General features: G+C 41.6%; 1 protein-coding gene across 1 annotated transcript in view; it reads right to left on the minus strand.

Moving 5' to 3' along the window:
- Positions 1 to 49: 49 nt before the first annotated feature.
- LOC139289945 (uncharacterized) overlaps positions 50 to 25,847 on the minus strand; it is a 32,743-nt gene continuing 6,945 nt past the window's right edge. Inside the window, exons 2-33 of the mRNA XM_070911617.1 lie at positions 21,744 to 23,089; positions 20,539 to 20,823; positions 20,311 to 20,415; positions 20,079 to 20,197; positions 19,558 to 19,776; positions 19,245 to 19,332; positions 18,703 to 18,855; positions 17,975 to 18,072; positions 17,391 to 17,563; positions 17,157 to 17,273; positions 16,149 to 16,409; positions 15,618 to 15,749; positions 14,663 to 15,475; positions 13,803 to 14,030; positions 13,455 to 13,679; positions 13,086 to 13,319; positions 12,750 to 12,992; positions 12,405 to 12,626; positions 11,895 to 12,128; positions 11,583 to 11,756; positions 11,282 to 11,476; positions 10,845 to 11,036; positions 9,996 to 10,195; positions 9,684 to 9,752; positions 9,522 to 9,566; positions 8,775 to 8,837; positions 7,202 to 7,381; positions 3,396 to 3,785; positions 2,759 to 2,881; positions 2,424 to 2,540; positions 2,254 to 2,334; positions 50 to 1,841 (exon numbers count right to left, since the gene is read on the minus strand). Of these exons, the coding sequence (XP_070767718.1) occupies positions 1,812 to 1,841; positions 2,254 to 2,334; positions 2,424 to 2,540; positions 2,759 to 2,881; positions 3,396 to 3,785; positions 7,202 to 7,381; positions 8,775 to 8,837; positions 9,522 to 9,566; positions 9,684 to 9,752; positions 9,996 to 10,195; positions 10,845 to 11,036; positions 11,282 to 11,476; positions 11,583 to 11,756; positions 11,895 to 12,128; positions 12,405 to 12,626; positions 12,750 to 12,992; positions 13,086 to 13,319; positions 13,455 to 13,679; positions 13,803 to 14,030; positions 14,663 to 15,475; positions 15,618 to 15,749; positions 16,149 to 16,409; positions 17,157 to 17,273; positions 17,391 to 17,563; positions 17,975 to 18,072; positions 18,703 to 18,855; positions 19,245 to 19,332; positions 19,558 to 19,776; positions 20,079 to 20,197; positions 20,311 to 20,415; positions 20,539 to 20,823; positions 21,744 to 23,081 (7,146 nt within the window). The 5' untranslated portion in view covers positions 23,082 to 23,089 and the 3' untranslated portion in view covers positions 50 to 1,811. The remainder of the gene's footprint in view (positions 1,842 to 2,253; positions 2,335 to 2,423; positions 2,541 to 2,758; positions 2,882 to 3,395; positions 3,786 to 7,201; positions 7,382 to 8,774; positions 8,838 to 9,521; positions 9,567 to 9,683; positions 9,753 to 9,995; positions 10,196 to 10,844; positions 11,037 to 11,281; positions 11,477 to 11,582; positions 11,757 to 11,894; positions 12,129 to 12,404; positions 12,627 to 12,749; positions 12,993 to 13,085; positions 13,320 to 13,454; positions 13,680 to 13,802; positions 14,031 to 14,662; positions 15,476 to 15,617; positions 15,750 to 16,148; positions 16,410 to 17,156; positions 17,274 to 17,390; positions 17,564 to 17,974; positions 18,073 to 18,702; positions 18,856 to 19,244; positions 19,333 to 19,557; positions 19,777 to 20,078; positions 20,198 to 20,310; positions 20,416 to 20,538; positions 20,824 to 21,743; positions 23,090 to 25,847) is intronic.

The raw sequence follows: 25,847 nt of genomic DNA on the forward strand, positions 1-25,847 counted from the left end.
CATACTTATGAAGTTGTATGCTTTACACACAGACAGCCCCAACAAAATGCAAAATAATGCATATTTTATTTTTTCATAAAAACACAGGGATAAGTCACAAAGCAACAATATTTTCCATTGTCTAAAAACTATTTTCTTGAAGTGAAATTCTACATTTTCTTCCAGGAGAGGTTTCTGTTGTTTTCCATGTAGCTACAATACCAATGGCTTCTTTATGGGTTAAAAAAAGTTTGCTAACAAACATGCTACCTAAAAAGGGATTTGTATATATTTTAAGCATGTTCTCTTCTAAGGAAAAGTACAGGAAACAGCAAGTGAGAGAGCAATCTACTTCGACTATGTGGTAAAAAGGCTTTACAAACTTGGATGATAATATTTAACATTGTGACATCTCTAGTGGAAGCCTGGAAACCAGCTTGTGTTGAAACCTCACAGTACATCAAATCATATGAGACAGTTCCTACTTTACAAATAAATTACTGTATAGTAGAACATGTAAAAAAAGACAACTTGTGCTCCTATGAGAGAAAAGCCACATATACTGGGACAGCTGCCTTCACCTTTTACATGTGTGTTTACTGTGACAGACAAGCTTTGCATTTCTTGACCTCACTTGGCTGAACATAAATGTACATTTAAAGTAGGGATGGATATACATATATGGACATTCCTCATACAATCATATGGAGGTCTGTAGTCTTACAAAGAATATCAAAACCTGAGATAAACAGACCCAAGCTTGTAAAACTTTTCTTATCAACCAAATATATTCAAAGCAATTATGACTTCTATGCTACTGAACAAACATAGGGCTGAGGGAAGCACTCCATTGTCATATGTAAATTGTGAAAGGTTTGATAAACTTGGTGGACTACAAGAGGAAACGAATAAGAATGATTCAGGGTGTCAGGCAAGACAGGTAAGCAGGTCTTATAATAGAGACCTCAAAATTCAGTAAACAGCACAATGGTAACCTACACTTTAATGAGCAGATGGATATGAATAACTTAAAAACCTTAAATTTGTACAAATACTATAAAAGCATTACTTCTATAAAATAGAGAAATATTTCAAAATAGATCAATTTTTTAATTCAAACTTTACAATAATGTGTAGGCTACTGGTTCTTGGCTGGTTAGGGAAGAAAAGATTTGATGTTTTTGTTTTTGTACCTGAGCAGTGAACAAAGCCAAACAAACTGTCCAAATTTGAGCACAGACTATCTTTGTTCACACATTGATGCGAGGTATGTCATTTCATTTAGTTTAAAAATGTCGCTCCTGAATTAAATAGACAAGTAAACAACAACAAAAAAGTTCCCTTGAATGTAGTCTTAACGTTCCCCTAGCAGCACCAAGGGAATAAATGCTGATAATGGTGTCTAAACTAGAGAGGAAACAGTGCATTTGTATAAAATCAACAATGTAAAAACCACTAGGTAAAATAAAAGCATTGAAAAGCAAACATAACTGAGATCACTCAACTGAAAATGCTGATAACCAATGAAAGTGTATTCACTAAGCTTTTTTAACACCTGGATGAGACAAGCATTTGAAAAGTGGAGCACCGTGCAGCCCTCCTCTACCTACAATGAACAGCTCGACTGAAAAAACAAACAAAACAAAAACAAAGAGGATCTACTAAGATTTTTCTACTCAGTTATCCATAATTTTAGGTGTAGATTTCAGAGATATTACTTTTTGGATATGTGTGCGCAGATGGAGCTGGTCACTGTGTGTTGAGTGCTGCACTCTGATGAAGGGATGTCGGAAGTGGAGAGTCAAAAGGAGTAAATGCAGGTGATGATTCTGTTACAATGCTGATGCTCCGCCAACTTTCTCCTGCAAGACAGACAAACATGTGCACTTGTATTAGTCATAACATGAATTAGTAAAGTCAAAATGATCCCCTTCCTTTAAGGAATAATTTGGTATTTTGGGAAATGCTCAAATTTTATATATTTATAATATTTCCTGTCTTGCTGAGAGTTAGATGAGAAGATTGATACAACTATCATGTTTGTCCTTTACTTATGAAGCCGGCTACCAGTCTTTATCCTAAGCTAAGCTAAGTGTCTCCTGGTTGTAGCTTCATATTAACTGAGATGTATCTGCGAGCGGCATCAATCTTCTCGTCTCTCAGCAAGAAAATAAATCAGGGTATTTCCCAAAATGTCAAACTATTTCTTCAATATTCTGTCCATTAGTGTTGTGTGTCATGGGCAGAGGGTTTCTAGCACAGAGGGTTTTATACCTGATCTTGATCAATGTCAGAGTCTGCAGTTATGACAATTCTCTTCTCCACACGAGTCTCCGAAGATCCACCTTTCACTACCTGGTAGAGGGAAGAAAAACATAATTGAGAGACAAATAAAATAAAATAAAATAAAATGACAAACCAAGAACACAGATTGTGCTGCGGACCTTTGAGATGTGAGTGGTAGTGGTGGTGACTGTGGTGCCACTGGTGGCCTCTGAGGTAACGGTCTTGGAACTGGACACAGTTGTGCCATCTTTGTCGTCTGTCCCGTCATCTGTCACCTGAGATGCCAAAAAGAGATGAGTGAATAATCATTTTTAGATGATGTGACTCTGAGCTTCAGCCAGGGAAGGTGCAGTGCTGGCTCATGCTCATTCTGGAGCCCCCTGGCCTGGTCCTCCCAGACCTGCTTGCTCTACAGTGCTGATATCTCTTCCATGCAAACTGGCTGGCCTATAGCTGAGACAGATCTGGGCTGAGCAGGTGCTGGAGCCCCTACCTTTGGAGACTCATAGATGAAGGTCTTGGTCGGGACGACAGGGACCTCTGTGGTGGAGATGCCACTGGGTAAGGAGTTGGAGACAGCAGTGATGGTGACTGTCTGGGTCTGCACCAGAGGGGGCTGTGGATGGGAGCATAGCCCCATGAGTGGCTGTTTAACCAGACACTTCACAGCAACCAGTTTGTTTCACACCATGCATTTCTTTCTAAGCCATTGCCTGTGTGGATTGATTTTCACCGCAGCAGCCCTTTCTTCTCACCAAATGTGTTTCAATCATGATTTTTTTGGGAACAGCAGAATCACCTAGTTACTTCCCTTCCCACCACCGACTACTACAAAAGAAACATAAAGCCACAAGTAGGTTGGAAAGATGATGAAAGCAAAGTCAGTGTGTGACAGAGAAGAATGTGCTAGTGTTACAGCGACCCATCACCATAGTTGAGAGCTTTGCACACCACTGTGCAACACCTCTGCAGCAACCAGAGATTTACATTTGACTATGATGAGCACAATTCACATCGCACTTATTTGTAACGCTGCTGCAAAGGAGTGAGCAAGTGTGGCAGCCTTGAAATCATACAGAGGCCAGAGCAGAGACAGAATCAGCATCACCCTGAGGGGGTCAGGAGGCTACCTGGAAGCAGCGTATGACCCGTGGACCATCGCTCCTGAAATAGGAAGCTGGGGAAGATCCAACTATCCTCCCAGAGCACTCCGACACCTTGGGATACGATCCTTCTTCCTCCAGGGTCTCACCCAAAGCTTTGCAGCAGGGGTTGAGGGAGGGAGGCAGCTGCGCCATCTCCACCTCCACGATTGGCACCAAGGAGGTCTCAAAAACTACAACCTCTTCTTGATCACGTGACTCCTCCTCAACTGGAGCACCGTGGGCTTCGACACTATCAGGCTCACTCTTGTGGCTCACAGTGGGACTTGGTATGCCTGAAAAGCCCAAATGACTGCTGGTTTCCTCGTGTGCAGTCTTTGTCTCTGAACCATCGCAAAGGAGACTAACGCACACACTCTAAAAAAGACACAACATAGTCACTATGTGATGATGGGGAGGTGAAGTATTTCTTGCTGACATGGTATGTATAATAAGTCACAGTTACATAGATTATCATGCATGCATGTTACAAATATACAGCTATGTATATAGTGTGTATAGTATCCATTTTTTTGGCTTATAGTTGACCATATGACAAAATGTTTCAACAAAACATTACTGCAGACCATATATATCCCTTCATGGCCACAATGTGCCCTTTTCCTAACTGATGACACATGCCACAGTAAGTTACCAAATAAAATGGATACTGAATACAGGTATCGCTCCATATTGTTTACTTCCTCCATGAATATAATTGAGTATGTGTCAGAATGAAATTGAAATTTTTTTTTTTTTGCTTGAATTTTCCACTCACACTACAGTCATCAACTAAAAAATAATGAATGAGGAATAATCTGAAACTTAAAAGACAAAATCCAGGGTCCTTGAAAGGAACAAACAATCGTATGAACTGTATATGGAATGCCTTTTATTCTTTGGTCAAAGTTGATTGTCAAAAAGTCATGCAACAAGGACTCTCTTACAGTTGCTACATACTGCCTTGCCAAATACTGGTGAAGGACAAAGAGGTTAATAAGTATTACAATTAAGCTGCCTCGAGGTCTCCCATCACAGGAAATACTACGCTGTGACAAAGAATATTGATACATTTTCAGTAACAAGACGGCCGTTTTCTAGTGCTTACTTCATGTGGGTTCAGGAAAAAAGTATATATGTATCCAAAAATCACATCACAGTGATCAGTTTATCTGAAGACAATATCCTTATACAAGCGACAATATAAATGTAGCTCAAAATGTGTATAAAAGCAGGCTCAAAGTGATATGGTCAACAATGAAAAACCTCCATGTAAAAGTCAGTTGTTTGGTAATACTGGCTGATTAAAAGTCCAAAAGGAATCACAGAAAATGCAAAAGAGTAGTGGGTTGATTGTCATTTCCAGTCCTAATCAATCTTTGGAGAACAGGTCTGTTTCTGGCTGAAGAAACCAGGTCAACTGTGCTGCAGTGGAAAACAGACGGAACGAAAAGTCTTGTTCCACAGAGGCCAGAAAAAAAAAAGAAGGGCAGCTTCTGAAGTGGAGCAGAGGATGAGAGATGAAGAATGCTACAGTGACGTTGAAGAGGAGGCAAAGGAAGGAGGAGGAGGAGGAGGAGAAGAGAAAGCTAGAGATTGATGGGTAGATGGACTAGGTGCGGTCTCCACGGGTCACACTCACACCTGTGTGGGATTTCCACAGCGTCGAGACGGCCCCTCAGCTGCGCTTGGAGTAGAAGTCTAGCAGGGGGCCGCGTGGGAGGCGGATGACAAACTGAGGGGGAGGAGGAGGAGGAGGAGGAGGGAAGACAGATGAGAGGGAAGACTTTTTGAAATGTTTGCAATGACTGAAAATGAACTGAACTTGTAAAAGCCAAAGTTGCGCAATAACTGATTATTGAAAATATTAAATTGAGATGTAATAGCAAGGACTTCAATTGAAAAGAAATGTTTGTTGTCCAGAGCATGGAAATGTTACTGGCACATGCATTTTAACATGCATCTTTATATTTTTCCATTTGTTTTTGAAAAGACAGAAAGCCATCCACTCTTGTAGTATGTTATTTTAAAAAAAAGATGCATTTTATACATTTTTGAGATGGAACTATTTCACTAAGCTAAGGTCAATCGAGTCCCTACAGCTGGAATGATCTTGGGCCTTTAGCTTGAGGATGTTAAATTGGTGCAGATGCCCCATTAACTACCCAGCGCAGAGCTGCATTTGAGCAGTAAATGAAATTTGATCTGGCTGGAGGCTGCTGGGTGGCAACAACGCTATGAACTCAAAACTAATCTGAAGTAACATAAAGGTGTGATAGCGGTTCATAATATCAGATCTTATATTTTTAATTAGCCCTGCCGTTTTAGCCCATCAGCACTAGCAGGACCAATTCTGCTGCAAACCAACATTTTGTGCTGTTAATATGAACGTTTACTTTTCTCACAGCAGAGGCCTACAATGACAAACTGGCTTGCAAAATTGAGCACAAACAGCATGTGTCCACTCCACTAGGCAAACAACATTTGACCAGTGTCATAATGTTGACTGCTCACATCAAACATTTTGTATATTTGTTCTGATTCATCTCCTCACTACAGACTCTGAGCTGTCAGCTTTGCTTTGCTTTGATTTCAGTGCAACTCTTATGCATCCTGACAATATGATGTACTTGGAGGCATTTACCTCAGAGTGTAAAAGTGCTTTGTGTCCAAACAGTTATGTTGCAGTCTCATCGAAAGGCATGCAAAATGAACCTCAGTAGATTGTGTTTCTAGTCCACTGAATAGCTTTCATATAATCTTATCTCAATAAACTACAACGTAACTGTTACGACCAGTAATGATACACTTATAGCAGTTTTACACTGGAATTCTGTGATAGTTACGTTATTATTTACTACAGGGTGAGTGGGGCTTCTGATACAACTGTGAATGAGGCCTTGTCTCTTCATGGAAAAACAACTGAGGCTTGGAGAAAGCAGCAGCCAAAAGAAAGGTAAAAGCAGTGTGAAAAGAAAGAGCACAAAGCATAAAAAAGTACTAAAAGCAGAAAGAAAACACATCAATGGAGGAGGGACAGAGGAGAGGGGAAAGGATCAATTCTGCTCAGTGTCAGAACGTGCAAAAACTCATGAAAGAGTCATGCGGTAAACTTTTAACGTCAGGTCCGTCAGTCATGCAATACGAACATGTCGGGGGTTCGAAGGCATCCAATGCAGATTAGATGAACCAAAGTGAGTTCTCAGAGAGTGGACAACCTGTCCCAAAGATGCCTCGCCCACACCAGTCCTTTAAGTGAACATAAGTACAGACCCTATTCAACAAATCCAACTGCATTCTTCATACACATGCATGTGTTGCATACCACATGCCATTGCCTTGAATAGGTCTGTACATGCACACACGATCCATGACACTTAAGACTGGAAGACCCTGATCTCCTCTTGTATCAATTTCTTTTGTTTGAATATATTCATCATGTTAAAAAAAAGAATACGATCAAATGCAAGTCAATGTTCGAAATTACACAAACTTTTTTAAAAATGACTCAAACACAAGACGTTAGCAAGAATTTCAGGTTCTTCTGTTCCGTTACAAATCCATGCACACTGCAAAGATCTCTGAAAATGCAGAGCCATGGAAAACAAACGAATGACGTATGTATAAATACAGCTTTAACCAAGTCAATTCAGGAATTCTTAAGTCTCAATGACTGATTTTTGAATTAAATTATATCATAAAATTAATGTTTTACTTTGTATGCTCCAATTCCTGAACTGACAGACTTAAAGGTTCAATCAACTAAAAAGGATTTGATGGCTGGTGTTACTTACCCCATCTGCACTGGGCAGAGGCTGACCATTGATACCCAGGGTGCGGAACGGAGAGTGTGTTGAGAGGCGCTTGTCCCACTCACTGGGCCTCTGCTCTGGGACGGATTCCATGAAGTTCCTCTTCAGCTCGGTGATACTGGCATGATGCTTGAGCAAGTCCTCCTGAGGCTTATTGAACTCCTATCAGAGCAAAGTCGAGAGGGGAAAGACAGTGTGGAGGAGGGGGAAAAATGAGGGAAGATGGATAGTGAAAGTTGGATGGGGAGGGGAAGGGAAGATGAAGGATATGTTCGTAGTTGGGAGAGAGGGATAGATTAACAAACAGGAGAGAATAAAGAAAAAAAGAGTCAGATTATGTTGCTTTCTGGTGTTTATGAATTTGTGTTGATTTATTGCACTAAAAAAAACAAGCAGAAGCAGGGTTAATTTGTGATTCTAAAGGACCATAAATTAAAAGGGGCCTTTAATCTAGATGATCATACTATGTGGATTCTTGATAGATTATCAGCGACTAATTTTCAAAATAAAAATCAAATCTGGCAGCTGATTCATAAAACCAGATTTTGGTTTATAAAAGGAAAGGTTCAGAGGAGTCGGCGCCATGATTTATCAAAGTTGATTTAGTTGGAGTTTGGATGAGTATGGGCTATTAACTATACAGCACAGTACTGAGGATCTATTTCATAGCATTAGGCTTGCAGTGAAACACGCCGTGAACACAAGCTGTAAATCAAAGAGCAGAAGAGGCGATGATAGCAGACATGGTACAAGCTGTCGAAGATGAAGCTTCAGTATAAATGGAAACCCGTTCATTTAACACAAATGAACAAAAGCAACAGTAGCAGCACTGATTTGGCAACATTTAGCATCAAGTTGATCTTTATTGAGAACTGATATTGGTACCCAAGATACTGCAGATGATGTTCTAGTCAGCGAACGGAAGTGTTTAACGGTTGACCATGACTTACTGTGGTACTAAAGAGCAACTTAATGATAAGTGTTTCTCCAAATGCCATTCCTTTCATATACAACAGCTAAGATGTATCATTATTTACATTTTCATTTCTACGGTCAAGAGATTTTCATTTGCATAACTGCTGAGTAAGTGCAATGCATCACTGGCAAGTTAGAGAATGAGATGGAGGTAGAAAGAGTTTAGCAGGAACAGGAGAATACTGATGATCTGTAAAAAATATATATATATCATATAAAGATGGAGCTGCTTGTGAATCCTGGCTTGAAAAATGAGAAGCTCTTGCTGTCCCTGATTAGCTTAAACCATAGCTCATCAACCACATCACAGAGCTGATCATTAGGGACAGAGTATGGATGCAGTAACAAGTTTGTGTATACAAGTGCGTACGTATTTGTTGTACATTCAACAGCACTCTCCTGAAACAACCAGATTAGAGTTACGTTGCCACACACAAACACATATACACACACCAATCATTTATGCTGATGCAAAACGTGTGAATCATGCCGCATGCAAGCGTGATATTAAACAGCAGCCGTTGTGCCAAAGAGCAAGAAAATGCAGACAGAGACTGACATCTCCAAAAGGGATACAAACCTCCAACATTAAAAGGCTATGTCTGATATAAATTGAGTCACCCTCAATTTTCTTAGCTCTTTTCTGTGAAAAATGAAAAGAACAAAAGAGTGTGGGTTTCTTTCAGTTTCCCCGTGTGCTGGCATTAAACTGCCACACCTTGGACATGCATGCTACGAAATTCACTAGTGTTAATACAACGGACAAAGACAGCTGTGAGGAGTCTGCATGCAAAATAGTTTGCTAATAAGGCTAAATAAGTGACCATGGGGCCACACTGCAATGTACTAACAAAGCAAAGGCTTTAGAGAACTGATTTAAGATTTCTATTTTTATAATGAGGAAAAAACAAAGAATGGTGGAGTGACAGAAATGTGATAAAACAGTTATCATGCCACTTTTTTAGTAAAGTGCATTTTATCTATATTCATGCATGTGTGCATTCCAGGGGTTACAACAACAACAAGCAATGAGAAGAAATGAATGCTTTGTCATTTTTTATGTGTAAAATCATATATTGAGGTTATATTATTCTATTAACACCAGTTACTCACTGCTTACATATTCCATCTATTCTTACATTTTTCTACCTCTTAAAATATACTGTATGTGCATCGAACCTGATGTGGATTTCATTTAAGACCTAGCCGTATGGAAGCACAACATGAGAAGAGGGTGAAATTAGTCTTTTGGATGGAGAAGCTCAATATCATCAGAATGGAGGTGGAGAAATGGCTACGGAAACGTACACAAGGCTAAGAATCTGACCTTTCGCATTCGCACCACCTCCGTGCTCATCGCCTCAGACTCGTGCTACCCCAGGGAGGAGAGAGGGACACACGTTAGCATCCTCTGCCTGTTGGCTTTAACACTCAGTGGAAACAAGTCTTCTAAGGGGCGACATGCAAGAGGCCAGTGTCTGACACTAACCTGAATGTCCCCATTGATGGTGGATATCAGTGAAGAGTCTACTTCTCTCTGGTCCCTCGACACTGCTGGCTACAGCAGCAAGAGAGACACAGTTCACACTCACAGAGAACACAGAGAACAATCTCTGCTCACTACTTAAGCGTCTTTTATTATTAAAGACCATGAAGCAACTTCATTAAAAAAAGGTCTATATATTTTATAGTTACCATTATCTACAATCAAAATACCCAGGCAATCACACATGAGGACACATTATAAATCATTTGTTGATCTTTCGCAAAACAGCAATCAGAGAAATATAAATATGAATACCTTGACCTCAGCCTCGATTTTTGAGGGCTCCATGGCTTCTACGGTGACCTCCAGCTTTCTTTCGTCCTTGCGACCGGTCTTGATAGGAGTGGAGGTCTGGGGCTGATCGAAAGGGGCCATGGGGATCCCAGCCTCTGCAAGAGCAGCCTGGGAGAAGACCGGAGCACTGACAGGACGGGTGCCCCTCTGTGTGCTCACCACTAGACAAAATACAGACAAAATGGAAAAAGTGAGTAAAAGGAAAAATGTTTTAGCGCAATGTGTCATGGAGGGATAAGCTTATATGCGCATTGAAAAAGACAAACTTATAAAGACAGTAACACATAAAAATGCATCTTTGCAAGTGGCCACATCATACTTACAGTCTGAAGCCTCGATGTGATCAGATAAGCGCACACACTGCAGGTGTATACTCTACCTTATGGACTCTGTTAAGTCTCTTTTAAAAGGACAAGCACGCGTCAGAACCAGAGGCGGGCCAGAAGCGAGTATCCACAAAGTGGAATGAGAGCAAAAGCATGGATTAGTTCTTGTTACGATCCGATGATGGATGCAAAGGCTGATGACGTTTGGCTGCAAGGACCTATAAAGCTCTTTGTGGTTGAGCTGGTGAAATGCTGAGATTAAGAAAGCGTTATTTCTTCGATCTGCTAAACATAGCACGGCCAGAGCTCCTTAGATAACGGTGAATGTGCCACCCGTGGACACATTCTCTTGTGAAGAGAAGTCATTGTTTCCTGTTAACAGGCTGCAAATGTTAATAAGCATTTTATGGAGCGAAGAATGCGTGACCATGTGTGAGCTGTTCATCTGCAAAACAACAAACCCACACAGGTACAAAAAAAATACCTGACTCTTTGAGGCCAACATCTAGTAGAACAAACCAATCATCATTGACATGTGTATGCGTGAGCGGACGTCTTTCCTCCTGGATCCGTTTCTCAAACTGTGGTCTCATCTCGGAAATAGCAATCCTTGTTTTGGCCACAGCAGCTGGAGCTCTCACCTCTGCTGGGAACTGGATGCGCTCAGGGACAGCGACTAATGCAAATACACAACCAGGTATTATTGTGGAAATAAAGTGCAAAATAGAAAGGACACTTACATTTACAGTGAAACAGACTGCCCAGCTAAATCTAAAAATGTTAAATGACGGTTTTGTCTTGAGACACAGTAGGTGCAGTAAGGGGGAGTAGATCAAACGTCATAGAATAACTGTGCACTGTAAAACACACTCAAATAGAAATGTTTGTATGTATAGCTGGACTAAATCCTTTTGATTATACCTGATTTCTTAGTGGCCACATCCAGGAGAATAAACCAATCATCTTCCACGTCTCTCACTGCTGGACCTGGTTTCTGCTGCACCACCTTCTCCTGCTGCCACATCTCCTCCACTATAGTAATCCTCTGCTCTGTGGCTGCAAACTCTTTAGCTGGTCTTACTTCAGGCTGCACAAGGATACGTTCGTCCAAAGCCACTAATGTAGGATACACACAAAGCCTTCTCAGTCAGAAACACGTCCACCATGCTATTCTGTCTGATTCCTTCTCACAGCAACAGCCACACATAAAACAGCAGAATACCTGGTGCTTTTGCTGCAACATCTAGAAGCACAAACCAGTCATCATCCACCCGTCTCAGATGAGGTGGGGTTGCAATCTCCACCAACTTCACAGGTGACCTCACATCTTCCATAATGAATTTGGATTTTGGTTCAGTGGCTGCCTCCACATCCACAAAATGCTCAATCACAGCAACTGACATAGAAAAATAAAGGTAAATAAATCTGATGCAAATGTATTTAATGGAGCTATTTATATTTATAAAGCAAATGAAAAAGCATCAGGTGTGCGTTTTAGCACAATGTATGCAGACCCTTTGGCAATGAAAGGTACCTGGTGGTACGAAAACAGGTTTTTCACGGATGATGTCTAACAGCGTAAACCAATCATCGCCCCGTTCTCTCTCTGACGGTGGTGCAATTTGTCTAGGTCTAATTTCCGGGAGACGAGTCTCATCTTGCCTGCTGTCCGCACCAATTATCATCTTCTTCCTTGTTCTAGTCTCTGTGGGTGTCACCTCGACTTCAAACGTCTTCCTCATATCTGGAATAATCTCAGTAGGAGTAACTGGCACAAACAGACAAAGAGTCAAAGAAGCTGATCGACAAATGTTTGACCATAAAAGCTGCAAAAAATGCAGAGTAAATGTCTTAAAATATAATGTATAAGAGTTAATTCTGACGAGGTACAAACATAATATATTATATATACCTGATGGTAGTATGACTGTCTCTTCACAAACAGAATTTTTACTCTAGCTTCAGCCAAAAGTCAGACAGAGACCTTATATTTAATTCAGTTTAACAAAAGCAATCATCTTTGAATAGTTTAGGCTGCGGGTACCTGGAGGCACATAGGCTGTTTCTCGGGGAGCCACATCCAGCAACACAAACCAGTCATCATCTCTGTCTGTCACTGGCTGTTGTGGGATTTCTTGTAGATGTCTTGGAGCCTCTTCTATTATCTTTCTCTCTTCAGCTATTACTTTTCTAATCTCATCGGCTGCAGTTCCAACCACAGAGACAAAACTTTCTGTATCCATCGAGTCGCTTCGCTTCAACGTAACTGATATGAGTAAAGTCAGAAGAAAGTATTTTCACACAAGCGCTAATACACACTTCCTTTATACTAGCAAAAAAGCACAAAATAAAGCACAAGAGAGCAAAAGTTGTTTTGAAAAAGCAGTACCTGGCAGCACATAAGGCATTTCTCTGGGAATAACATCCAGCAACACAAACCAGTCATCATCTCTTTCTGTGACTGGCTGGGATATTTTCTGCTCTGAAATAATTTGCTTGGGAAGCCTCTTGTCGTCTTTCTGCACCACAGTCTCTTCAACTACAACCTCCTTCCTGGACTCTACTGTTACTGTTTCAGCCACAGCAGAAATGCTTTCTTCAGGATAAACCTGAACGTACTCGGCCGTGGTAACTGATGACAAACAGAGTGAATATGAGTATTTCAAGACACTTATAATAAGCTTATAAGTCTTTATGGTGGGACTGGAGGGAAAGCAGACAATACCTGGTGGCACAAATGATGGTTCTCTCGTGGGAACATCCAGCAGCACAAACCAGTCATCTTCTATCTCCCTCACAGCCTGTGGAAGTGCTACTACTTGCTTTTCACTTAGCACTTGTTTCATTTCTGTGTCTTCCACCACAATCTCTGCTCTTTTTTCTCTCCGCTCAGTGGTTGTCACTTCAACCAGAGACACATGCACTTCTGGAGACACTTCAACACGCTCTGCAACAGCAACTAAGACAAAAGAGATCAAAATCCTCAGACACTATGGACAGTACAGGGGATTTAAGGATAAGAGCGTCTGCAAAGCTCAGGATAATTGCTTGCTTTGATAAAGCTGTGAAGCAGTACAGGGGATTTTATTAATACCTGGTGGTACGTATAATGCTTCTCTGGGAGCCACATCCAGCAACACAAACCAGTCATCATCTCTGTCTGTCACTGGCTGTTGTGGGATTTCTTGTAGATGTCTTGGAGCCTCTTCTATTATCTTTCTCTCTTCAGCTATTACTTCTCTAATCTCCTCATCGGCTGCAGTTCCAACCACAGAGACAAAACTTTCTGTATCCATCGGGTCGCTTCCCTTCAACGTAACTGATATGAGTAAAGTCAGAAGAAAGTATTTTCACAAAAGCGGTAATACACACTTCATTTATATTAGCAAAAAAGCACAAAATAAAGCACAAGAGAGCCAAAGTTGTTTTGAAAAAGCAGTACCTGGCAGCACATAAGGCGTTTCTTTGGGAACAACAGCCAGCAACACAAACCAGTCATCATCTCTTTCTGTGATGGTCTGTGGTGGTGGGATCTCTGCTACAAGCCACACTTGCTCTTCTCTTTTTTCTCTCTCTTCTACTACAATCTCTGCTTTCTCTTCAACTGTAGTCTCAGTCGCTGAGGTGAAATACTCGCCTTCATTCACTTGAACACGTTCCGCAGTGGCAACTAATGACGACAGTAAAGACACAGAAACTTTGACCGTGGGAGCAAACATGCAGCGCAAAAAAGCTCACGCTAAGAGAAGCAGGGATGAAAAGCAATTTCTAAGGTGTCGATATTACTAAGGCTGCAGATCCACAGTGAAGCGTCTCAAACACCTTATTGTACAGCCGACAAGTACAATTTCAAGAAAAGCAAAAAAAAAAAGTTGGTTATTATGTTAATATTGGTGTTTTTGTGCCCACAGCCCGGGGGAGGTTTGAGAGGGGGTCAGTCTGTTTTTTATATTAATATACACGATTATAAATTTTCATTTTGATGACAGAATACAACACTTTAAATCCCCAAATTTTCCAGGATACACCACAAAACGAATGCTGTGGCTGCTGTATTACTTTCACTCCACTGCGTCCACCTGAATATTACCCAGAATATACCCAGCACAGATTGTATTATATCTTAACCAGCTTGTTAACTTCTCCATTAACTTCAGCTTTCTACTGAATCTAAAGAAGGTTTTGTGGACTCACTTTGCCGCTTGTTAACGTAAACGGTACACAAATAAGTATTAGTATTAGATTACAATATTAGACAGATTAGTAGAGGTCTAAAGCTGTTTGCATAATGGCATACTGTACCTGGTGGTGTGAAAACAGCTTTGTATGGAGAGCGGTCGAAAACTATGAACCAGACATCATTATCTGCTGCGAGAGATGGATCATCAGCCTGAAGTCTCTCTGTAACTTTTCTCTCAGTTACCTCTTCCAGTATTTCTGTCTTACGCCATGTCCCCTCTTTTTCTAGCCTCTCCTCTGACATTACACCAGCCCGTACCTGCACATCATCAATTTCTTCTTGCTTCTGGCCTCTCTCTTCTACAACAATTACTCTCTTCTTAGTCCTGCGCTCCACCTTCTGGTATGCTACAACAGAACTGGTACTGGCGACATCCGACATCTTCTCCTCCACCTCATCTTGCCATTCCTGTTCGATCTGGTGTAGCCTCTCTCTCTCGTCTGTCGCCTCTTTTTCACTCTCCTGCTTCACCTCGGCCTCTTCCTCTTCTGGCAACAAGTCTTTTAAAAACACCCGCTTTATCTGCTCTTCCAATGCATCCACTTCATCATCGTTTGCCTCTATTCTCCTCACAGACTTCTTCACCAATGTTTTTGCTATACCTTCAACTTGTTCTTCCTCCTCCTCTCTTAACTTCTCTACCTCTTCCTTACCCAATTCCTCTTCTATTACTTCTTGAAGTCTCTCTGCCATCTCATCCACTTCTTGGAGCCTTTCTTCTAAATCCCTCACTTCCCTCAGCCTCCTTTTCAAAACATCCGCCTCTTTCAACATGTCTACCACGATCACAGCTTCCTGCAGCCTCTCAATGACCTCCTCACTGGTCAGTTCCACATGCATGCTCTGCTCATCCTTCTCCTGGAGCTGGAACTTTGCTAGGGGAGAGATTAAGGGGGAAAGCGAAACAATGAACCATGAAAGGAACTAAAATTTCATTCATATTGCAGGCTGTCTTTGTACTAACAGTATTCAAATTCCCAAAATGTTTGCAGGTCATATTTCCACACAGACACTCACATGGTTTGTCAGCACGCTCAAGCGAGGATAGGCTGAAGACTCGGTCAAAGTAAAGGAACCAATCATCTTGCTGAGTCGGTGCTGGTTGCAATAGCCTGTCCACAGAGCTAATTTTTGCCAAGCTGAGCTTAGCTGACAACATCAGAGAAACAACACTGAACAATTTCATACCAGATGAGCAAACACACACAAATCTCAAACTGCAAATGCTTGAAAACAGAGAGCAGAATAGCACCACATGCATGCAAGTGCATGCTGGTCGGAAATAAAATAAAATTTAGATGTTCTTTAAAATCCATGCCAAAGTGAAAGATTCTGGGTTCAGATTTCCTTATGGCAAACTGCTAAATAACCATTTGCAGGAATTAGAAGGCATTTATATGTATATAATTAACTGTATGTAGTGTTTTTTATTTCTTTTAAATACTTGTATATATGTTCTGTGTGTGTAACGTGAACGGGGCTACAGCTTTCATTTCACTGTGCAGCTCTGTGTTGTAGAATGACAAATGAAGCTAGAAGTACAAATACCTGGCTGTTTCACAAAATCAAAAGGTGGGACAAAGGGAAAAGGAGGATGGCGATGGAGTAGGCCAGACCACTCGTCTTCCTTTGTCTTCTGTTGTAGCTCATCAGACGCCTGTTGCTCCTGCCACGGCTGACTGGCTGTCTGGGTGATGGTTTGAGAGCCAGTCTGCCCAGTCTCAGTGTCCTGCCAAGTTACTGTGACTGTGTGAACAGACTGGCCCTCCTCCCAGGACTGAATAAAAGTCTGCTCAGACTCCCCTCTGGCTGTGAAGAGATGGCGAGGTGATGGCAGTTATGTAATGGTTCTGCTGGAGAGATGACGGCCACTGCGAATGCTTCACAGTGCTTCAAGCGTGTTTTTGAACAAAGCCTGATGCCAAGCATTTGTAACAGACTACTGTTACTCCAGTAAGCTGATGTTAATACAAAGCCGAATGAAAGATGCCTTTCATCCTTCAGAACAAGAACGAACAAAAAGGGCAAAACTGGCAATTCAATGTTTGAAGTTCCAGCTTTATCCTGTTTTAATGACAGCCACTGGATTTAATGACGAGCGAGTCAGTCTGTTAAGAAGTTCAACATAAAGGTTCAAGCTACAAGCAAATGAAAGCAACACACATCAAACAGTGACTTCTGAAAAATGCCAAAAAATGAGGAACAGCAGACTCAAGACTGGAAATGCCCGTGCGTAGAAAACCATGTGAGGAAACTCCTTCCTTCTTTCAGAGTTCACAGTGATCACAGATACCCTGGGGTCATGGCCAGGGAAAGTACAGGGTGGGTGACATTACCCACATGTCAGAGTAGGTCAGCGATCTGACAAGTTAACCATCTGTGCTGCAGCTGACAGGAAATCTTTTCAAGGGTTTACTGGCATGAAAGCAAAAGAGCCAGAACGGATGAGCATGTTAAATGTTAAATGATGTGATAAGGCTGTTTGTGAGTGAGATTAAAGTAAACGCTGCAAACATGCCAAAAAGCGCTGGTGCAGCTCCACACAGTTCCTGGTACCTGGGAATTCAGGAGAAGGCTGGGGTTTGTCAGACGCCAGCATCAGCAACCAATCATCAACCTCAGACCTGGTTGATGCCGAGAGTTGTTGCAGGAGCTGGAGAGTTTCATCTCCAGCTGCGAGAGCGAAACAAGTCAGAGGGTAGCTTATCGAACCTGTGCTTTTTTTTTTTTTTTTACAAGATACAAGCGTGATGCAGTGATTCCAACACAGGTTCACACATTTGCACATACCTCCATCCAGGTTACGGGACAGCCTCTTGCTGGCAGAGCGTGTGAAGCGAGGGGCTGGGCGGTCAATCATGGAGCTGGCCTGGCGGGTCTGGGCCTGAGTGCGCCCACTGTACCGGAACTTAGAGCCTAAGACGAGGAAGCGGCGTGATGAGGGGGCCTCTACTGTTGGAACCCTGAGGGACAAAAACATTCATTTAATTTTTATCCACCCACCATTTAATACATTTGATTTCTTCAAAGACAGACCCACGTACCTGGAGTTCAAACATAAATTATATCAAATGACATAATAGGATGTGATATAACAGTGACAATAAAAACTGTCATTGTTATACAACAAATTTGGCAACAACTCTGACCTTTATCTCATTAAGTAGACAAAACCATTGAGGTTTAATGCTAAAGTCAAGACCGTGTGTATGTAGCTTTTCCTCTGTGGTTAAACTGCCAGGGAGCCAATATAGGGCTTAAGCTGCAGAGACCAGTTAGCCAATTATCTAGGGGATAGGCAGAACCCGCGAATGACCTGTGTTGCCAGGCAGGGAAGTGTCTTTAAGAATCAGGCAAGAAGGACCTGGTCTTACCTGAAGAAGGTATGGTGTTCGACACAAACTTTCCACAGCTTCTTTGAGGCTTTGTAGTTGGGCAGTTTAAAGCCAATTGTGCTTTCATACTGCTCTTGCTGTAGGTGAAGATACAAATATAAAGTCAATGGATATAATGACCTCATGTTGATGACATTATTCTACCATGCAGCATGAAACATGACATTCATCCCAGAGCTGGATTTATTGAACACACTGTGAATCCTGTCAAGTCTAAAGGACAAATTCTCTTTCTTTCTAAATTATTATTTTTTATATTTTAAAATTGTAGACACGTTTTACAGAATCTAGTATCAAAACCTGAATGGCAGTCTGTATTATTTTGTTGGAATTAAATTAACTCAAATTGACGGAAAAGGTAAGTCTATCTGTACAGCCAAAAATAATATACAATGGGCTTTACACACCCACAACAGCAACAAATCTCAACCAGTTAAAAATAACAAGAAATCCAACAATAATCCAACAATAACATTAGAATCTAATACTAATGTAGTAAATTCAATATAAAACAATATAAAAACAGCTCCAGCGAAAGAAGTCAATGAGTAACACTTAATCTTCACACAATTCCAAAACCAAGGTACCAGATAGGTGGGGCAGAATTTAGGAGGAAATGCTGATGGGTAGGATATTGGGTTAGGATGAGGTAGAAAAACAATTCAAATATACAAATAACAGAATCGAAAATATAAATTTAGATTTACCTCTGATGGCCTGATTTTGATAAAGAAGCTGCTGCGTTTGTAAGAGATCTTGAGCACTTTGGGCCAAGGGAAACGGTTGATCCTCAACTTGTCCTTGTAAACCATCAGACCACTAGAGCAAACCCCCAGCGTGATGTCAACACCATCAAGGTCCTGCATGCACAAAAACAGGATGAAACAGTTATGATATTGTATCACTGCACACCATCATCTTAAAACCCTGCAGTTACAATAAACAGTCACCGGGGGGCAGACTTTCTCACACTATGAGGACACAGATTTTGAGGTCATTGAGTTTGAAATTTTATTAATCTCTCCCTTTTTTTTCTAAAAGGGGAATGACATCAATTTTGTAATTAAAATCTGGATGCTACGGATGTAATACAAGCATGCTGTTACAAAACAATGACACACATTTTAAAAATGATAGGAAGTCAGTGCATACTTGAACTATGGACTAAATTTCCAAGAAAAACCTGCACCATCAGTTAAACCACACAACACTAATCCAAACAGGTAACGTAACTCAAACAAAACCCTACCTTGGCTTGGTGCAGGTCAACTCCATACATGGCAAGTTTCTTAGCATTTTCCAGAAACAACATGTCAGCTTGGGCTGGACTCATTGACCTGGAATAAAACAGATAACAAGGGTCTTTTCAAAGATATGTATTATTGTCAGGATTCATCAAATCATCTATTTAAACTGTTGTGTAAACACTGAAGATGTCCTTCACAGTTTGTGTCTGCTGAATTGTGCTTACTCAAACTTAATTACACTTGATGAAAAGGATGTGTTAACTAAAAATTGCCATCACTTTGTTGCTCCAATCAATGCCCACCCCCTTTGATTACCTGTATGTGCGGTGCAGCTCCATCACCTTTTCCTCCAGCTCTTTGCTCTGTCCGGGGGCCAGGCTCAGATCCTTAACATAGTCTGTGCCATGGAGCTCCGGGTCATACTCTCCAAGCTCTGACTGGGCTGCGTAGGAGCCCAGCAGGGACAGTGTGACAAAGGAACAGGGAAGAACACCACGCATAATGTCCTTCCTCAGCTGGACACACAGAAAGTACCTGAAGAAGATGTGAAGGGAAAAATAAGCTCGAAGACATAACAAAGAGATAATACAAGATTTTACTGTGGTGATGGCATTTTTGGAAATACACGTTCTAAGTTAAGATGAGAAGTTAAGATGAGAAGGTAGAGACTGCTCTCATGTCTGACGCCAAAGCCAACAGGTCTGTAGCTTAGCTTAGCATAAAGACTGAAAGCAGGGGGAAAAATTCTGCCAACCAGCCCCTCTGAAGCTCACTAAATAACATGTTATAGCTCTGCGAATCAGCAAAACTATTCCTTTAACATTTGAGATATTCACCTGGTGAGGTCTTCAGTAAGCTGAGCTGGATCAGGAGGGTAGAACTTCACACTGAATGTAAACTCGTACACAGCACCTGAAACCTGTTTCCGGATCTCTTTGGTGGCTTCCAACCATATCTGTGGAAAATGACCAACTGCTCACAACCAGTTTCTTTTCAGTGTCATGTCAAATGTTTGGTCAAGCTTTTGCAGAGAATCTAAAAACTACAGGTGTAGAACGACCAGCCTACCTTGTTGGTTGGTGTTTCCCAGTGAGCAAGGCCGAAATAATCTTTCTCCAGCAGGTTGACGTGGTCACAAACCTTTGTTAGAAGTTCTTGGGCTTTAGCATGTTTCTACATGAGAATGAGAGACACAGACAGACAGGGTGAGAGGGATATTCTTCAGCCTTCATAACCATATTAATCTTTAACAGGAGTGAGGAGTCATTATACACTGTAATTTGGGGGGTCTCTTACATCAAGCTCACACTCAAACAGAGTGTCGTCCAGTAAGGTGACTTTGCATTGCATGGTTTTCTGACGTTTGGAGCCTTTCGCCTCTTCTGCCTTCTTCTCTGTCTTCTTTTCTTTCACAGGCTTCTCCTTCTTCGTCTCCTCCTTTGCCTTCTCCTCTCCTTTGGCTTCTTTCTTCTGTTCTGCTGGTTTTTCCTCTTTCTTCTCTGAGTCCTCCTTCGTCACTTCTTCCACTACTTCAGGCTCCTTCTTTATCGCAGCTTCTTCCTTGTCTTCCTCTTGAGGTGGCTGGTAGAGACAACCCAAGACATTTGCAAAGTAAGTCAAATACAGATGAGAAGAATGTTGGAGGACACAATGTACAACTACAGATCTCAGTAAACAGCAAATCTACTGCTGTTGATGCTGGCTCTAGTTCAGACCAGCATGGATCATTTTAGTTTCAGACCAGCATAGTTACTTTCGCTGAGCAAGCTGACCACATCATAAAAAAATCATTACAAAGAAAAAAACATGTGTTCCTCTACTACAGTCCAATCTGCAGCATGAATTTGTATACAGGAGAGCTCACTTTTTGACCTATATCTGCAGTGGTGGTTTTTGTTTGGACTTTTGTCCGTTTTTGAACCTTCTCACATGCTAATGATTAAAGGAATAGTTTGACATTTTGGGAAATGCCCTTATTTACTTTCTTGCCTAGAGTTAGATGAAAATATCGATACAACTCTCATATCTGTATGTTAAATATGAAGCTACAGCCAGCTAGCGTAGAAGCAGGCGAAAACAGCTAGCCTTTGTCCGAGGGTTAGGGTTAGGGTTAGACAACACAACCCGTCTACCAGCACCTCTAAAGCTCACTGGGACATGTTACATCTCCTTTGTTTACAGTGAATGCGTGCAAGTATTTCTTAGCCTGGAGCAGTGCTTTCCTGTAATCTTGTTATCACAGTGGCAACCAGCAGAGACTCTGCACCCGACCAAGGTTATGTCTTGGTCGGGTGCAGAGTCAGTTTGTGTACAGATTAAACAGACAATTAAGAGTTAATTAGTGAGCTTTAAAGATGCTGGTAGGTGGATTTTGTTACATTTGGACTAAGTCATGCTAGCTGTTTCTCCCTGTTTCCAGTCTTGATGCTAAGCTAACTGGCTTCAGACAGATATGAGAGTGGTGTCAGTCTTCCTCCAATACTCGTCAGTGTCACACTCACCTGCGTCTCTCCGCTGCTTATCGAGTGCTGATCAGGGGCCTGTTCAGTGTCTGGCTCAGTTTTAAGCTCAGGCTCTGGAGCAGCAATCGGTGCTTTCACCTGCTCCTCACTTGGCCCTTTCACCTCCTTCTCCTCCTTCTTTCCTTTGTTCTTCCCCTTCTCTTTTTTCTTCCCTTTTTCCTCTTCCTTCTTTTGCTTTTCTTCTGTCTTTTCCTCTTCCTTTTCTTTGTCTTTCTTCTTTACCTCTTCTTTCCCCTTCTCCTCTTCTTTCTTTCTTGACTCCTCTTTTGGTTTCTCCTCTTCTTTCTTTTTTGTCTTCTCCTCTTCCTTCTTTTTGGCCTTTTCCTCTTCTTTCTTCTTTGCTTTTTCGGCCTCTCTGGCCTTTTCTTCCTCTTTCTTCTTTGCTTTGTCTTCTTCTCTCTTCTTTACCCTTTCTTCTTCCTCTGCTTTCCTCTTTGCTTTTTCCTCCTCCTTCTTCTTTACCTTTTCATCCTTTTCTTTTTTCTTTGCAACCCTCTTGTCAACGTTTTCCTCCTCTTTACTCTCTTTCTTTCCGGCTTCTGCCCCCTTGTCTTTAACTTCAGCAGTCTCCTTCTTTTCTTCTTCTTTTGTCTCCAATTTTTCCTCTCTCTTTTCTACAGACTGCTGTGGTTTCTCCTCCTTTTGCTCCTCTTTCTTTTTCACCTTTTCCTCTTCCTTTTTCACCTTTTCCTCTTCCTTTTTCACCTCGTCCTGTTTCACTTTCTCCTCGTCCTGTTTCACTTTCTCCTCATCCTTTTTCTCTACTTTTTTCTTGGCTTCTTTCTTTTTCTTTTTACTGCCCTTCTTCTCAACCTTTTCGTCCTCTTTCTTTTTCTCCTCTTTTTGCTCTACTTTTTCTTCTTTCTTTTTCACTTCTTTTACCTCAGATTTTACCTCCTCTGCTTTAGCCTCTTTCTCTTCACATTTCACCTCTTCCTCGTTCTCCTCTTCAGCCTTGTCAGACTTTTCCTCTTTGTCTGCCTTTTCCTCCCTGGCTTTCTCTGCCTCAAACCCCTCTCCCTCGGAGCACTGCGAGCGGCGTTTGAGGAAAGAGGAGAAGAGACGAGACAGGCCTTTGCCAGCAGAGGTCCGGGTACGAGGCTTCAGCTGCTCCTCCTCAGGGGAAGTAACTACGTCAGCAGGCCCAGGCTCAGAGGCCTGCTCCTGGGCCTTCTTGCTCGACTGCTCCCCCTCTGGCTCGGACGCTGCCGCCACTGGCTTCTGCTTGTTCTCTGGTTCGGGTTCAGGCTCGGCGCCGCTGGCCTTCTGCTTGCCCTCAGTGTCCGCCTCACTCACTGCACTTGCCTCTGTTGTCATGGTAGCCACTGGGAAGGAGAACAGAAGGGAGTCAGAGATGGAGAAAGGTCACGGTGCTGTACAGAGTGTGACAGTGCACAGCACGGCTATTCTTGGAACACAACAAACAAGATTAGGAGCAGTGGACTATTAGCCTGTGTGTAAGAAACATTACACTTCACTTTGCTGTGAATGGTAAGAAGATGTATGTATGTACTACGCTGATACAAGTCATGTGTACTGTTGTTTATCAGTAAATCACTGATGATCATGGTGAAGGACTTAATTGAAGGACTGAATTAATTGTTTGACAGAAATTAAATTAATTAATCTTCAAGCAAATATCTGATTCTACATTCTTTTTTCTGTTTCAGATCATTGTGTAAGTGAGTTTAACATTTGTACATTTTTGACGGTTGTGACAAAACAAGCAATTTGAGGACCTTAGGCTCTGAGAAATTGTGATGGTAATATTACTTTTACAATTTCGTGACATTTTATAGGTCAAACAATTATAATAGATTATAATCGTCAGACTAATCGATATTGAAAATAATCATTAGTTGCAGCTCTATAAACAACAACAAAAACATTTTGTGTTAAATCCTAAATGATATGAACAGAAATATGGATAATTTTTCTCAATACATGGTGAAATATAGCAATAATTAAAGATTATTATTATTATAGAAATAAAGCAAATATCATCTTTAATCATGCAAATTGAGTAATCTGTATGAATGTTCCACTATTCTCACCCTATTTTATCATTTTAACTGAGGCTCTAATCAAGTGCAATTTACCATGAGCAATTTTGACAATAAGTAATTTACATTGCTGCTTTAAGTTATTGTTAGTTGCCTACTACTACTACTACTACTACTACTGGGTGACATAGATGAGACTTATTCCATAAAACATGAAGCCAACTGCCACCCACAGATTATATTCTAAATCACAACACACATACACAAACATCACTTCATCACACAATAGCCCTCCTTGTTGAAGAGTGTGTCTGTGTCTACATGGAGCTCTGAGGGCGAGCTCACTACACTGCCTATCACAGACTCATTAAATCTCACTGACACAAAGGAGGCATTCTGCTCTGGAGCCGCATATTAGCACTGCCTGGATCATCCTCACCAAGCATGCCTGGCTCTTCATCTCACACAAACCCATCCTGCACGGGTCATCTAAGGCACTCAGACTGGGCTATATAATGATGTATACCATGAGATGGCAATCAATCCTTAGTATTAACCCAGTACTAACCCTATTAGGCCAAGAAGATTTTATCCATATGGTCTACTAGACAAATATGTTCCCTCTTGTCCTTTTCAACCTGACTGCTGTCAACATGAAACAGTGCAGGCATACTTGCCTAAATTACTTCTCATACAATGATGGGATTCACTGTCACAGTACAAGAGCCTTGGAGTTTAATGAGCACGACTTTGATTCACTGGTGTGCCAGCGAGAGAACAGATCTGATATATTTAGAAACTTCTAACCAGCTGATTAAATCTCACAACTGACGGAAATACACCGCAGGTATTATGCAACCGCACTACACCTCTCCTAAGTGAGATGTATCAGTTGCAATGGCTCACATCACGATCAATTTTTGTCTTTGATGAGACTGATTTGCATCATGTCCTGAGTAGGCCTTGTCTAACTGGTGACTAATGTGGCTGTGTTTGTCTCTTCCATATTTAGTTCAAGTCCCACCCTGCCTTGTATGGAGTGGGGGAGGGGGAATGCTAGACAGGCAGACAGGGAGGCAGCCCAGTCTTCCAGATGTACAGGGCCGCCCCAAAGGGTGCAGCCTGGTCCTCTATACCATACACTTCCTACTGGCACCACAGGACAGCAGGAGAGGAGGAGGGGGTACGCACACAGACCAAATCCTCTTTAGCCCTCCCATTGTTTGCGTCCAGTGACCAATAACTGTGCTATAACTAATCCTGCCTACCCTTCCCCCCACAAGACCCCCCATAGGCCTATTCCCTAGGTCACCACACACACACACACACACACACACACACACACACACACACACACACACACACACACACACACACACACACACACACACACACACACACACCGGTATGCATCAATGCTCATGGGCTCCTCTGGGTCTTTTAATGCTCTGTCATCTCAATTGTGATTGTCAGGAAACAGACATGCTCCTAATGGACCAGCTGAGCTTGTGTCTGCTGCCTCCTCCATTTTGTGTTGCCTATCTAACATCTCTGCTATCAGCCAGCTGAGCAGGACTAACCTGCATCATGACTGATTGAGATAGCGGCAGCCACACCACAGGATCTCTCAATACAGCATCAATCTCTCATAATATGAGGCATATTTCTTTTTTGATGTGGAGGTAATTAGATGAAATATTGCTGAACTGTTAAAAAAAATAAAAAGAACCTGCCCTCAATCCTACATAATTAGTGTCTCTAATGAGCTAAATTATAGATGAAGTAGACCACCCTCTGGCAAGAGTGAGCTCGCAAAGAGCTGCATGATCAGGTGCAAACGCCGGGGCTGGAGTTGAATCAGGATGTGATTTAGAGTTTATGTGACTTTAAATTGAATTTAATGTCCCCACAGGAAGATAACTTGAAATTTGGTTTGACTCAGTGAATTTCACTTACAAGGAAAGGTCACATCTTACTTGACATTAGGAGTTCAAATTCATTTGGTGGAAATTCATTATTATTTCACATGCTTAAATTTAAGCAACACTAACAATGTGAGCTCCAATTTATTAATTGCTCT

This window comes from Enoplosus armatus, chromosome 9 (assembly GCF_043641665.1).
Source record: "Enoplosus armatus isolate fEnoArm2 chromosome 9, fEnoArm2.hap1, whole genome shotgun sequence".
Taxonomy (NCBI): Eukaryota; Metazoa; Chordata; class Actinopteri; order Centrarchiformes; family Enoplosidae; genus Enoplosus; species Enoplosus armatus.